This window comes from Tachyglossus aculeatus, chromosome 26 (assembly GCF_015852505.1).
Source record: "Tachyglossus aculeatus isolate mTacAcu1 chromosome 26, mTacAcu1.pri, whole genome shotgun sequence".
In the NCBI taxonomy this organism is placed as follows: domain Eukaryota; kingdom Metazoa; phylum Chordata; class Mammalia; order Monotremata; family Tachyglossidae; genus Tachyglossus; species Tachyglossus aculeatus.
In genome coordinates this window covers 10649818-10664315 of record NC_052091.1, presented here as the reverse complement: position 1 = coordinate 10664315, position 14498 = coordinate 10649818, and the positions used below count along the sequence as shown (strand labels likewise).

At 46.2% G+C, this 14498-nt stretch overlaps 1 protein-coding gene across 3 annotated transcripts in view; it reads right to left on the bottom strand.

Annotated features, from left to right (window-relative positions):
* KIF23 (kinesin family member 23) overlaps window positions 1-12768 on the bottom strand; it is a 35905-nt gene extending 23137 nt beyond the window's left edge. For all 3 annotated transcript variants that reach the window (XM_038767051.1, XM_038767053.1, XM_038767052.1), the window contains exons 1-4: window positions 12715-12768; window positions 5887-5956; window positions 3901-4029; window positions 574-679 (exon numbers count right to left, since the gene is read on the bottom strand). In XM_038767051.1, the coding sequence (XP_038622979.1) occupies window positions 574-679; window positions 3901-4029; window positions 5887-5956; window positions 12715-12725 (316 nt within the window). In that variant the 5' untranslated portion in view covers window positions 12726-12768. The remainder of the gene's footprint in view (window positions 1-573; window positions 680-3900; window positions 4030-5886; window positions 5957-12714) is intronic.
* Window positions 12769-14498: the final 1730 nt, after the last annotated feature.

The window sequence follows — 14498 nt, the reverse complement described above, 5'->3', positions numbered from 1 at the left end:
ATTTATTGAGCGCCTGATATGTGCAGTTCACCGTACTAAGCACTTGGGAGAGTACAACGCATCCAAATTAATAGTCACGTTCCTTGTCCTTAAAGAGCTTACAGAGGACAAGAGGCAGGCCAAAGTGAAATAGTTCAACTTGTGCATTTGGTTCAGTAGAAAAAATTCCAAGGAATTGGAAAGAAAGGGAGCGGGAGGGTGGCCGGTCAGGAAGGGGTGAGGGGGCACAGGTGGGGGAACTTGTCTTGGCAGGAAAACGATCTATTTCAGGCACAGGCCCATTCCTACGTCTTTTTGGAGCTACTCTCTTGTACCACCCCCCCCCGCCACCAAAAAAAAGAAAGCTTAATTTTCTCTATTTCAAGTACTGCTCTTAAGAAATGAAGATGAATTTTCCTCACCAGATCTCAAGTGTAAACTAAAGCTAGGCAGAACAAAACAGGGATGTCAGCCAAAAAAAAAAACCCAAAAAACAAATCAACAACAACAACAAAAAAAAAAAACCCAGAACTCTCCAGTGCCACTGAAGCCCAGAAGACATTTTTCAAAAGCCAAACCCCAAACAGCACATACCATTTTTCCCATGAATCAAGTCATCTACCAAGGGACAGGCAACAACATCAAACAGCTCCTTCTGGGAAACCAGGGTGCCAAACACTTGTTTGAATGAATACTGCATCTGAGAAGAGAGACAAAAAGCCTGGTGAAGACATCTGCTCAGTCAATCAATCAATCAATGGTATTTACTAAGCACTGACTGTATACAGAGCACTGTATTAAGTGCTTGGGAGAGTACAACAGACGCATTCAGAGCACGGGCCTGGGAGTCAGAAGGTCATGGTTTCTAATACCGGCTCTGCCACATGTCTGTTGTTTGACCTTGGGCAAGTCACTTCACTTCTCTGGGCCTCAGTGCCCTCATTTGTAAAATGGGGATTAAGACTCTGAGCCCAATGTGGGAAAGGGACTGTGTCCAACCCCACTAGCTTGTATCTACCCCGGTGCATAAAACGGTGCTTGGCACACGGTAAGCGCTTAAATTCTACATGGTATTCATTAAATACCGTTTTAACGAATGAATACAAGAAGGAGATCTTAGCACTGAGCCTCACTATCCACTTCCCTCTATTTCCTAAACAAGAACCTGTTCGAGTACCTAAGCCACGTGGAGAAGTACCCATCTAGCACTCGTGCCATGAGGAAGCCAACGAGGCCTGTGTGTAACCTGATGACTTTGTATCTACCCCAGCACTTACATACTGGGGTAGTAGTAGTAGTAGGTAAGGTAAGTAGTAGGTAGGTAAGTAGTAGGCTGGCACGTAGTAAACGCTTAACAAATACCATAAAAAAAGAGAGGGTGGGCTATCCTGCCGGGCATTTCAGCCCCTGGGAACCATTTTGCTGCCCAGGAGGAGGGGAGCAGTTTGAACAAAGCCTCACCACTGGCTTTAAAGCAGTCAATCCCCTTGCCCCCTCCTACCCCACCTCGCTACTCTCCTACTCCAACCCAGCCTGCACACTTGGCTCCTCTAATGCCAGCCTCCTCACTGGACCTCAACCACGTCTTTCTCGCCGCCAACCTCTAGACCACATTCTACCTCTTGCCTGGAATGCCCTCCTCCTCCTATCAGACACATAATTGCTCTCCCCCACTTCAAAGCCTTGTTGAAGGCACATCTCCTCCAAGAAGCCTTCCCTAAGTCCTCCTTTCCTCTTTTCCCACACCCTTCAGCAATATCCCGATTTGCTCCCTTCATACATCCTCCCTCCCAACCCCAAAGCAAATATGTATATATCTGTAATTTATTTTATTTATATATATTAATGCCTGTCTCCCCCTCTAGACTGTGAGCTCATTGTGGTCAGATAATGTGTCAGTTTGTTGTTGTACTGTACTCTCCCAAGAGCTTAGTACAGTGCTTTGCACACAGTAAGCGTTCAATAAATACAGTTGAATGAATGATTAGTATAGTTCATGGCACACAGTGTGCACTTAACAAATAACATTTTTAAAAAAACCACCACTTTGAGAGGTCTGCAACATTCACACAAGCATTATCTGCCTTTCAAAAAGTATCCCAAGGAGCTTGAGTACAGCTTTGGGGGTGATATGAGGTCCTTGTGGGCAGGGAACATGTAATTGTGCTATTTGTTAAGCGCCTATTATATGCCAAGCACTGTACTAGGCGTTGAAGTAGATACAGTAAAACCATGTCCCACAGGAGGCTCACAGAGTAAGTAGGAGGAAGAACAGGTACTGAATCCCCATTTTGCCGGTGAGGCAACTGAGGCACAGAAGTGAAGGGACTTGTCCAAAATTAGAATCCAGGGCCCTTGATACCTAGACCCATGTTCTTTCCACTAGGCCAAGCTGCTTCCATGTTTACTAACTCAGTTATGTCGTAGTCCCCCCAAGTGCTTAGTTCAGTGCTCTGCATACGGTAAGCACTCAATGCCATTAATTGATGGATGTCTGGCAGTTTTAAAATCGCCCCTTAGTGGCAGGGATGACTTCACTTTTGAACACAGGGGTGGAAAAAGGTGGGCTGCAATTTTAGCAGGGGAATGTGAATGGGGAGGTGAAAGGGCTTCAGAATGTGTAAGCCAGAGAGCTACCATTTTCACCTTGACTGGAAACTCGGATCTTTTCGGAGACCAGGGATGAGCAAATCTGGGAATGTGGCTCAAAGAACTGTGGTCGGCCCTATGCCGGGCAGGGTAAGGCTAAGAACTGGGTAACCATTCTCAGACAGTATTTGTCAGGTCCTTTGCCAACTTAATGTGATTATTTCAAGGTCAAAAAAATCAGGAATCTAAATCCCTCTACTCACCCAGAAATTTGCAGGGATTACAACCTCTGTGGTTATCACTCCTATAGCCCTGCCACCCCCCAGCAATTTTGGGGTACGAATGCATAGCCCCTCCTAAAATCAGAGGAGCGAGCAAAATGTTTCCCCCAAACCAAAAGAACCATCTTAAAATGAAATCAATGGCATGTATTGAGCATTTTTGGGCATGCAGAGCACCATACTAGTAGTATAACAGTGGGCCAGACACGAGTCACCAGACCACCTGCAGAAATTCCCCATCTGGCCCAGTCAGCCAATCATATTTATTGAGCACTTACTGTGTGCAGAGCGCTGTAACTAAGTGCTTGGGAGAGTATAATGCAACAATAAACAGAAACATTCCCTGCCCACAATGAGCTTATGGTATAGCCCCAGTCCAGATGACAGTATCAGGGGAAGCTTGGCTATGACAACATCATTGTCAGACCTGGAGCGTTTCTTCCGGAGAAGGGAGGGGCGGGGGGAGGTGGGGGGTCCTCCCAATTCCCACCCCATCTTGCTCCGGAGCCGTTCGGATGGTGCCGCTTCTGGCTTGCAGGGAGGGAGGCTGGGAGTGTCTCTAAGTGTCTGATAAATACCACTGAATGATCGATTCCACGTTTTCAACCTCCACCACACTGCTGGAAGCCGCCTCTGTCACCTCCTAAAAATTTCATAAGTGCACAGGCCTTCCCAGGTCAGCATCAAAAATTCTAGGGTTGACATTCTAGGGTTGTTATATTGTACTCTCCCAAGCTCTCAGAACAGCACTCTGCACACAGTAAGCACTCAATAAATACCACTGACTGGCTGACGGACAGATCAAGGCCATGTAATTGGCTATTCATTCAATCATATGTATTAAGTGCTTACTGTGTGCAGAGCACTCTACTAAGCGCTTGGGAAGTACAAGTTGGCAACCTATAGGGACGGTCCCTACCCAACAACGGGCTCACAGTCTAGAAGGGGGAACGGACAACAAAACATGTCACATGTTTTGTCACATGAACATGGCTATCAACTATAGAAGTGGCTGATTAAACTGAAACAGCCAATGGGAACAGAGGCTTACCTCCTTGAAGTCTCCATTTCGGTTTATTCGATATCCTTCGGGGGTATGGAGTTGAACTGTCGTTTCGTTGATCACCTCTATGCAACACTCCTGATCCTGAAAGCTGAGGGGGCGAACTCGGCAGTATACCTAAGAAACAGATAATATTGTGACCAAAAAAAAACAACGTCTTTACAAAACATAAAGACACGCCAACCTCATCAGCGAAACTCGATCTCATCTATCTCACCAGTGACCCCTCTCGCCCACGTGCTGCCTCAGGTCTGGCACGCTCTCCCTCCTCATATCTGACAGGCGATCCATCTCCCTACCTTCAAAGCCTTATTGAAGGCACATCTCCTCCAGGAGACCTTCCCTGACTGAACCCTCATTTCGTTTAATTGTATTTATTGGGTGCAGAACACTGTACTAAGCGCTTGGGAGAGTACAATAGAGCAATAAACGGACACATCCCCTGCCCACAAAGAGCTTACCCACTCCCTTCTGCCCTGACTTGCTCCCTTTATTCATCCTCCCTCCCAGGCCCCCAGCACTTCTATCCAGATCAGTACCCAGCACTTGGAACAGTGCTTCACACATAGTAAGCACTTAACAAATACCATTATTATTATTATTACTTTATTTCTATTAATGTCTGCCTCCCCCCTCATGTGAGCAGGGAATGTGTCTGTTATATTGCTGTGTTGTCCAAGCACTTAGTACTATGCTCTCACACAGTAAGCACTCAATAAATGCAATTGATTAATTAAATGCAATCCCCACCCAGGTTATAGAAAAACTGCTGGAGAGAATCACTGAGATCTAGTGGCTACAGCTCAGGCCTGGAAACCAGAAGGACCTGGGTTCTTATCCCGGCTCCACCACTTGTGTGCTGTGTGACCTTGGACAAGTGGTTTCACTTCTCTGGGATTACGATTGTGAGCCCCATGTAGGACAGGGCTGTATATAAATCAATAATAAACTTGATTAGTTTATATCTACCCCAGCTCTTAGTGCAGTGCCTGGCACAGAGTAAGCACTTAAACACCATTAAAAAAAATCTTTCCACAAACAATTAAAGGATTATTTTTACCTTCCTCTGATCTTTCATGAGAACTGGAAGCCAAATTCATCCAATTAAGCTTTTTAAAAAAAATAGAACTTTGACATTGCTGCAATTAAAAATGCAGTTTCTCTTTGAAGTTCAAGGATTGGGGGACAGTATGACCGTCAAATCCTACTTTCCCCTATGTGCTTTGCAAATCCAGGACGCCCAGTTTTTCCATCTCCTGGGGGGATTGGGTTTTTGCAGAACTCATGCACACCCAATATCTTAGGCAACCTGCAGTCACGGTGGAATCACCGGGCTAACTTCTAGAAAAGACATTCCATACCCAGTGATGCAGCATGGCCTAGTGGGTAGAGCACAGGCCTGGGAGTCAGAAGGCCCTGGGTTCTAAACCCGCCTCCGCCGCTTGTCTGCTGGGTGTGACCTAGGGCAAGTCACTTTGCTTCTTTGAGCTTCTTCTGTGAAATGGGGATTAAGACTGTGAGCCCCATGTGGGACAGGGATTGGATCCAACCTGATGATTATTATTTACTTCTCAATGTCTGTCACCCCCTCTAGACTGTAAACTTGTTGTGGGCAGGGAATGTTTCTATTGTTCTATTGTACTCTCCCATGTGTTTAGTACAGTGCTCTGCACGCAGGAAGCGCTCAATATGATTGACTGACTGATCTACCCCAGCTCTTAGAACAGTGCTTGACACATAGTAAGTGCTTAACAAATACCATCATCATCACGCACAGAGCACTTAAGACTGTTTTCCAAAACAGAATTGGGCAAGAGAGTCCGTTACGTTCTCAGGGCCCACCTTATCCGGACAAAAGACAAGTACACTGCTCTAAATTCCACTCTCTCTGCTGCCCCACTGACTCCAAAAGAGCAACACAAAAGTCAAGGGACACACATACATACAAACACACACACACAAAAAAAAACTTACCCCAACTGGATCTTTCAGACTGGTGTTGGATCCTTTCTTTGGAAATGGCTTCCTGGGAGTTTTAGTTTTCCTGGTCATAAAGGGAAAAAAAAGAGAGAATTTGTCCACATCAGTAACAAAATGCGGCCATTTCGAGGAAAAAAAAAAACAAGCAATAAATACCAGCAACTCTGCCTATTCTCATCCATGGGGGAACAGGTGTAAACGCTGCAAATTCCAGCCTGAAACAAAGGCTGGCGAGTTAACAGTGTTCTGCACAGAGTACACACTCAAATGCCACTGACTGACTGAACCACAGAAAATACTATTTAACCTCAGAAAATAGTGTAAAGAGAACAATTTTCAATAAAAGGAATGATTGTTTCTAGAAGAATGCTAGTTCCATCAAGTTGTTGCCAACATGTACTTCCCAAGCGCTTAGTACAGTGCTCTGCACACAGTAAGCACTCAATAAATATGACAATGAATGAATGAATGAATTTCCATCCTTAAAAAAATATCAAAAACTCTTTGAAAATCCCAACAAAAAGTGGTGACTGAGAGGAGGGGAATTAAGATAATTTCCTAAAGCGCTAGCTTCCTTGATCACTAAGAAGGTGAGAGTACAATTTGTGCAGTTTAGCTACAAACTGAATCTTTTCCTTTTTCACTCTTCAAAGATACACTAAACAAAGGATTTAAATAGCCTGACATACTTCCCTTTTGAGGAAAAAAACCCCATGTTTTTCCAAATTCGATGTTCCTTTCTAGCTATCTTACAATATTTTGTGTGAAGTCCGCAAATACCCAGGAACACACAGTTTGAAGGGTTTAAAGTCATAACAATCTACAACAGTGAGATTACACACATGGCTGACTTTCCTGGAACGGTGACAGAGGGCTCCTTGTGGGAAGAGATTGTGTCTACCAGATCTGCTGTACTGTACTCTCCCAATCGCTTAGTACAGTGTTCTGCACAGGGTAAGCACCTAATAAATACTATCAACTGATTGAGCCAGAGGATCTAGCACTCTAATGAAGCCTGAATAAAACAGAGAAAGCAGAATCCCTCATTCTCCTGAAACTGCACCTCATCCACACCTACCCTCCCTCCTCAATGAGTTGCAAACAGGACCAAAGCTTATTAGACACCCCTGACATTGTGGATCACCAAAAAAAAAAAAACCCCAAAAAACGGTGGGGGGAGATGGAGGAGAGGGTTTCCTCTCCTAACAATAGCAATCATGTAATTGGAGATTTTAGCAAATGCTCAGTAAGGTGGGAAATCAAAAAGGAATAAGTAGACACTGAATGCAAAACGACACTCTCCTCAGCATCTAGTGCAGTGCTTAGTAAAGGTTCCATTTTAAAGAGGTGTAAACCAGGAGCAAATAAGGAAGTAACATGGCCCGATGTAAAGAGCCCGGGGCTGGGATTCGGGAGACCTGGGTTCCACCGCCATCTCCACCCATTATCTGCTGAGTGACCACAGGCAAGTCACTTAACTTTGGTGCCTCAGTTTCCCCATCTGTAAAATGACGACAGGCAACATGTCTTCCAGCTCCATTACAGTAAACTCTCCCAAGAGCTTAGTACAGTGCTCTGCGCACAGTAAAGCGCTCAATAAATACCACTGTGATTGGAGACAAGAAACCTGTTGCCTTTGGCTGGAAGCCCCAGATGCCTGGGTCTGACCTGATTATGTGGGAGCCACCCCAGGGTTTAGCACAGTGCTTAAATGCCAGCATTATTACGGTTATCAGAGGGTTCGCTAACCAGAGGTGAAGAGAGTCGTTTTTCAAGGTCTTCGAAAAAAACAGGGCTGCAGAGGACCAAACCCCTGAGTAAGGGGGCGACCCCCAGTTGGAGAAGAGCAGACACCATGGCCTAGTGGGTAGAGCCCTGGCCTAGGTGTCAGAAGGTCCTGGGTTCTAATCCCACCACTGCCACCTGTCTGCTGGGTGACCTTGGGCAAGTCACTTCACTTCTCTGGGCCTCAGTTACTCCCATCAGTAAAATGAGGATTAAGGGTGTGAGCCCCGTGCGGGACGGGGGCTGAATATCTTGTATCCACCCCAGCACTTAGTACAGTGCCTGGCACATAAGTGCTTGACAAATGCCATCAACAACAACCACCCAATGATCTCATATCTACTCCTGCGCTTAGTACAGTGCCTGGCACCTATTAAGTGCTTAACAAATACCATTAATGACAACAACCCAATGATTTGTATCTACCCCACTGTATAGTGCAATGCCGGGGCCCCTAGCAAGCGCTTAGCAAATACCATCAACAACAACCACCCGATGATCTTATATCTACCCCTGGGCTTAGTACAGTGCCAGGCACCTAGTAAGCACTTAACAAATACCATCAATAGCAATCACCCAATGAACTTATATCTACCCCAGCACTTAGTACAGCACCCAGCACCTAGTAAGAGCTTAGCAAACAGAGAAGCTCAGTGGAAAGAGCACGGGCTTTGGAGTCAGAGGTCATGGGTTCAAATGTCAGCTCCACCAATTGTCAGCTGTGTGACTTTGGGTAGGTCACTTCACTTCTCTGTGCCTCAGTTCCCTCATCTGTAAAATGAGGATTAAGACTGTGAGCCCCCCATGGGACAACCTGATCACTGTGTAACCTCCCCAGCACTTAGAGCAGTGCTTTGCACATAGTAAGCACTTAATAAATGCCATCATTATTATTAACCAGGAGAGCTTGTATATACCCAGTGTTTAGTACAGAGTCTGGCACATAGTAAGAGCTTAACAAATAGCATTAAAAAAAAATAGAAGAGGGCAGCCCCCACACAGTGGGGCTGGACTGCAGGTCCCTCCCTCCCTCCCCCTGCCTCTGGCCTGGATGCCCTCCCTCCTTCCTCTCCCCTGCTTCAAAGGCTTACTGAAGGCCCACCTCCTCCAAGAGGCCTTCCCTGACTAAGCCCCCCTTTCCTGACTTGCTCCCTTTATTCATCCCCCCCAGTCCCACAGCACTTATGTCCCTAGTTCTCATTTCTTGATTTCTATTCCTGTCTGTCTCCCGGCCCCTGGACTGTCAGCTCGTTGTGGGCATGGGATGCCTGGCCTAGTGGATGAAGCCCGGGCCTGGGAGTCGGAAGGTCGGGATTTCTAATCCCGGCTCTGCCATTTATCTGCTGTGTGACCTTGGGGAAGTCACTTCACTTCTCTGAGCCTCAGTTCCCTCAACTGCAAATCTGGGGATTGAGACTGTGAGCCCGACATGGGGTAGGAACTCTGTCCAACCCCATTTGCTTGTAGCCACCCCAGCGCTTAGGTCAGTGCTTGGCACATAGTAAGCGCTTAACAAACACCATAGTTATTATGTGTCTTTTTATTGTTGTATTGGACCCTCCCAAGCGCTTAGTACGGCCCTCTGCACACAGTAAGCGCTCAATACGATTGAATGAATGAACGCACGGGCCTGGAAGCCAGGAAGTCTTGGGTTCTAATCCCGCCACTCGTCTGCTCTGTGACCTTGGGGAAGTCACTTCACTTCTCTGATCCGCAGTTCCCTTATCTGTAAAATGGGAGTTGAGACTGTGAGCCCCACGTAGGGGAGGGACTTGGTCCAGCTGTAGTGGCAAAAGTCCGGGCTTGGGAATCAGAGGACGTGGGGCTCTAATCCCGCCTCTGCTACTCGTCTGCTGTGACCTTGGGCAAGCCACTTCAATTCTCTGTGCCTCAATCCCCTCATCTGTAAAATGGGGGTGAAGATGTGTGGCTCAGTGGAAAGAGCCCGGGCTTTGGAGTCAGAGGTCATGGGTTCAAACCCCGGCTCTGCCAATTGTCAGCTGTGTGACTTTGGGCAAGTCACTTAACTTCTCTGGGCCTCAGTTACCTCATCTGTAAAATGGGGATTAAGACTGAGCCCCCTGTGGGACAACCTGATCACCTTGTAACCTCCCCAGCACTTAGAACAGTGCTTTGCACATAGTAAGCGCTTAATAAATGCCATCATCATCATCAAGACTGAGCCCCACGTGGGACAACCTGATTAGCTTGCATCTACCCCGGCGCTTAGAACAGTGCCTGGCACATATTCATTCATTCAATCATATTTATTGACCGTTTACTGTGTGCAGAGCACCGTACTAAGCGCTTGGGAAATACAAGTTGGCAATATATAGAGACGGTCCCTACCCAACAGCAGGTGCTTATCAAATACCACAATAACAACCTACCCCAGCGCTTAGAACAGTGCCTGGCACATAGTAAGCGCTTAACAAATACCAGAATAATAAGGTACCCCAGCGCTTAGAACAGTGCCTGGCACATAGTAAGCGCTTAAGAAATACCAGAATAATCGTCTACCCCAGAATTTATACAGTGCCTGGCACATAGTAGGCACTGAACAAATACCAGGATAATAATCTACTCCAGGGTTTAGAACAGTGCGTGGCACATAGTAAGCACTTAACAAATACCAGAATAACCATCTACCCCAGAGTTTATACAGTGCCTGGCACATAGTAGGCGCTTAACAAATACCAGGATAATAATCTACTCCAGCGCTTAGAACAGTGCCTGGCACATAGCGCTTAACAAATGCCATTATAATAATCAACCCCAGTGCTTGTACAGTGCCTGGCACATAGTAAGCGCTTAACAAATACCAGAATAATCAACCCCAGCGCTTAAAGCAGTGCTTGGCACACAGTAAGCTTTAACAAATAGCACAATAATCACCTACCCCAGCGCTTAGAACAGTGCCTGGCACACAGTAAGTGCTTAACAAATACCAGAATAATCATCAACCCCAGCGCTTAGAACAGTGCTTGGCACACAGTAAGCTTTTAACAAATACCACAATAATGACCTACCCCAGTGCTTAGAACAGTGCTTGGCACACAGTAAGCGTTTAACAAATACCAGAATAATCATCTACCCCAGAGCTTAGAACAGCGCCTGGCACATGGTAAGCGCTTAAACAAATACCAGAATAATCAACCCCAGCGCTTGGCACAGAGTAAGCTTTTAACAAGTACCACAATAACCACCTACCCCAGCGCTTAGAACAGTGCTTGGCACGCGGTAAGCACTTAATAAATACCAGAATAATCATCTACCCCAGCGCTCAGAACAGTGCCTGGCACATGGTAAGCGCTTAACAAATACCAGAATAATCATCTACCCCAGCGCTTAGAACAGAGCCTGGCACATAGTAAGCGCTTAACAAATACCAGAATAATCAACCCCAGCGCTTGGCACCCAATAAGCTTTTAACAAATACCACAATAATCACCTACCCCAGCGCTTAGAACAGTGCCCGGCACACAGTAAGCGCTTAATAAATACCAGAATAATCATCTACCACAGCGCTTAGAACAGTGCCCGGCACATGGTAAGCGCTTAGCAAATACCAGAATAATCATCTACCCCGGCGTTTAGAACAGTGCCTGGCACATGGTAGGCACTTAAATACCAGAATAATCAACCCCTGCGCTTGGCACAGAGTAAGCTTTTAACAAATACCACAATAACCACCTACCCCAGGGCTTAGAACAGTGCTTGGCACACAGTAAGCGCTTAATAAATACCAGAATAATCATCTAGCAGCGTGGCTCAGTGGAAAGAGCCCGGGCTTTGGAGTCAGAGGTCATGGGTTCGAATCCCGACTCCACCACATGTCTGCTGTGTGATCTTGGGCAAGTCACTTAACTTCGCTGGGCCTCAGTTACCTCATCTGGAAAATGGGGATTAAGACTGTGAGTCCCCCGTGGGACAACCTGATCCACTTGTATCCTCCCCAGCGCTTAGAACAGTGCTTTGCACATGGTAACCGCTTAATAAATGCCATTATTATTATTATTATTATTATTCTCTGGGCCTCAGTTACCTCACCTGTAAAATGGGGATTAAGACTGTGAGCCTCACATGGGACAACCTGATCACCCTGTATCCTCCCCAGCGCTTAGAACAGTGCTTTGCACCTAGTAAGCGTTTAACAAATGCCAATTATTATTATTATTACCTACCCCAGCGCTTAGAACAGTGCCTGGCACATGGTAAGCGCTTAACAAATACCAGAATAATCAACCCCAGCGCTTGGCACAGAGTAAGCTTTTAACAAATACCACAATAACCACCTACCCCAGCGCTTAGAACAGTGCCCGGCACACAGTAAGCGCTTAACAACCTTTTAGACCGTGAGCCCACTGTTGGGTAGGGACTGTCTCTATATGTTGCCAACTTGTCCTTCCCAAGCGCTTAGTACAGTGCTCTGCACACAGTAAGCGCTCAATAAATACGATTGATTGATTGATTGATTAACAAATACCAGAATAATCATCAACCCCAGCGCTTAGAACAGTGCTTGGCACACAGTAAGCGCTTAACAAATACCAGAATAATCATCAACCCCAGCGCTTAGAACAGTGCCTGGCACATGGTAAGCGCTTAACAAATACCAGAATAATCAACCCCAGCGTTTGGCACACAGTAAGCTTTTAACAAATACCACAATAATCACCTACCCCAGCGCTTAGAACAGTGCCCGGCACACCGTAAGCGCTTAACAAATACCAGAATAATCATCAACCCCAGAACTTAGAAAAGTGCTTGGCACACAGTAAGCGCTTAACAAATACCAGAATAATCGTCATCATCATCATCAATCGTATTTATTGAGCGCTTACTATGTGCAAAGCACTGTACTAAGCGCTTGGGAAGTACAAATTGGCAACATATAGAGACAGTCCCTACCCAACAGTGGGCTCACAACCCAGCGCTTAGAACAGTGCCTGGTACATAATAAGCGCTTACCAGATACCATTATTATTGTTAATATCATTATTATGATAAGTGCGAGCCCCGCCGGGGGCTACTCACGCGGACTTCATGGCTGGTTTCGGGGGGTCTGTCGTGTGTCGCCGGTCCCTTCGGCGGGGCTGAGGCGGCGACCACCCGCGGCCCGCGGATTTCAAATCAGCCAATCAGCGCCCGAGGAGGGGCGACGCACGCCGCGGGGGGAACGTCAGAGAGGGACGGGGCGGGACGTTCACGTCAGCCCCCGCGCGCGCGCGCGCGCGCGCCCCGCCCTACCGAAAGTGCGTCATCCGTCTCCGGGGCAACCGGAGCGCGGCGCCCCAGGCCTTCACTCTTCTTCGCTCATTCGATCGTTTTTAACAATCAATCAATCAATCGTATTTATTGAGCGCTTACTGCGTGCAGAGCACTGGACTAAGCGCTTGGGAAGTACAAGTTGGCAACGTATAGCGACAGTCCCTACCCAACAGTGGGCTCACAGTCTAAAAGGGGGAGACAGAGAACAAAACCAAGCATATAATAAAATCAATCATATAACAGATAACAAAACATATAACATATAACAAACATATAACATATAATAAAATAAAATAAGCATATAACTAAAATCAATCAATCAATCGTATTTATTGAGCGCTTACTGTGTGCAGAGCACTGGACTAAGCGCTTGGGAAGTACAAGTTGGCAACATATAGAGACAGTCCCTACCCAACAGTGGGCTCACAGTCTAAAAGGGGGAGACAGAGAACAAAACCAAGCATATAATAAAATCAATCATATAACATATAACAAAACATATAACATATAACAAACATATAACATATAACATATAACATGTAACAAAATAAAATAAAATAAGCCTATAACAAAATAAAATCAATCAATCAATCAATCGTATTTATTGAGCACTTACTGTGTGCAGAGCACTGGACTAAGCACTTGGGAAGTACAAGTTGGCAACATATAGAGGCAGTCCCTACCCAACAGTGGGCTCAAAGTCTGAAAGGGGGAGACAGAGATCAAAACGAAACATACTAACAAAATAAAATAAATAGAACAGATATGTACAAGTAAAATAAATAAATAAATAGAGTGATAAATATGTACAAACATATATACAGGTGCTGTGGGGAAGGGAAGGAGGTAAGATGGGTGTATGGAGACGGGGACGAGGGGGAGGGGAAGGAAGGGGCTCAGTCTGGGAAGGCCTCCTGGAGGAGGTGAGCTCTCAGTAGGGCCTTGAAGGGAGCAAGAGAGCTAGCTTGGCGGATGGGCAGAGGGAGGGCATTCCAGGCCCGGGGGATGATCATCATAGTGATGATGCCATTTGTCAAGCACTTACTAAGTGCCAAGCACTGTTCTAAGCGCTGGGGTTGATAATAATAATAAAGGCATTTGGTAAGCACTTACTATGTGCAAAGCACTCTTCTAAGTGCTGGGGGGGATACAAGGTGATCGGGTTGTCCCATGTGGGGCTCACAGTCTTTATCCCCATTTTACAGATGAGTTAACTGAGGCTCAGAGAAGTTAAGTGACTCGCCCAAAGTCACACAGCTGACAATTGGCGGAGCCGGCATTTGAACCCATGACCTCTGACTCCAAAGCCCGTGCTCTTTCCACTGAGCCACACTGATTATTATTCTGGTATTTGTTAAGCGCTTACTGTGTGCCAGGCAGGCACTGTTCTAAGCGCTGGGGTTCATGATTATTGTGGTATTTGTTAAGCGCTTACTGTATGCCAAGCACTGTTCTAAGCACTGAGATAGATTATTATTGTGGTATTTATTAAGCGCTTACCGTGTGCCAGGCACTGTTCTCAGTGCTGGGGTAGTTACAAGGTGATCAGG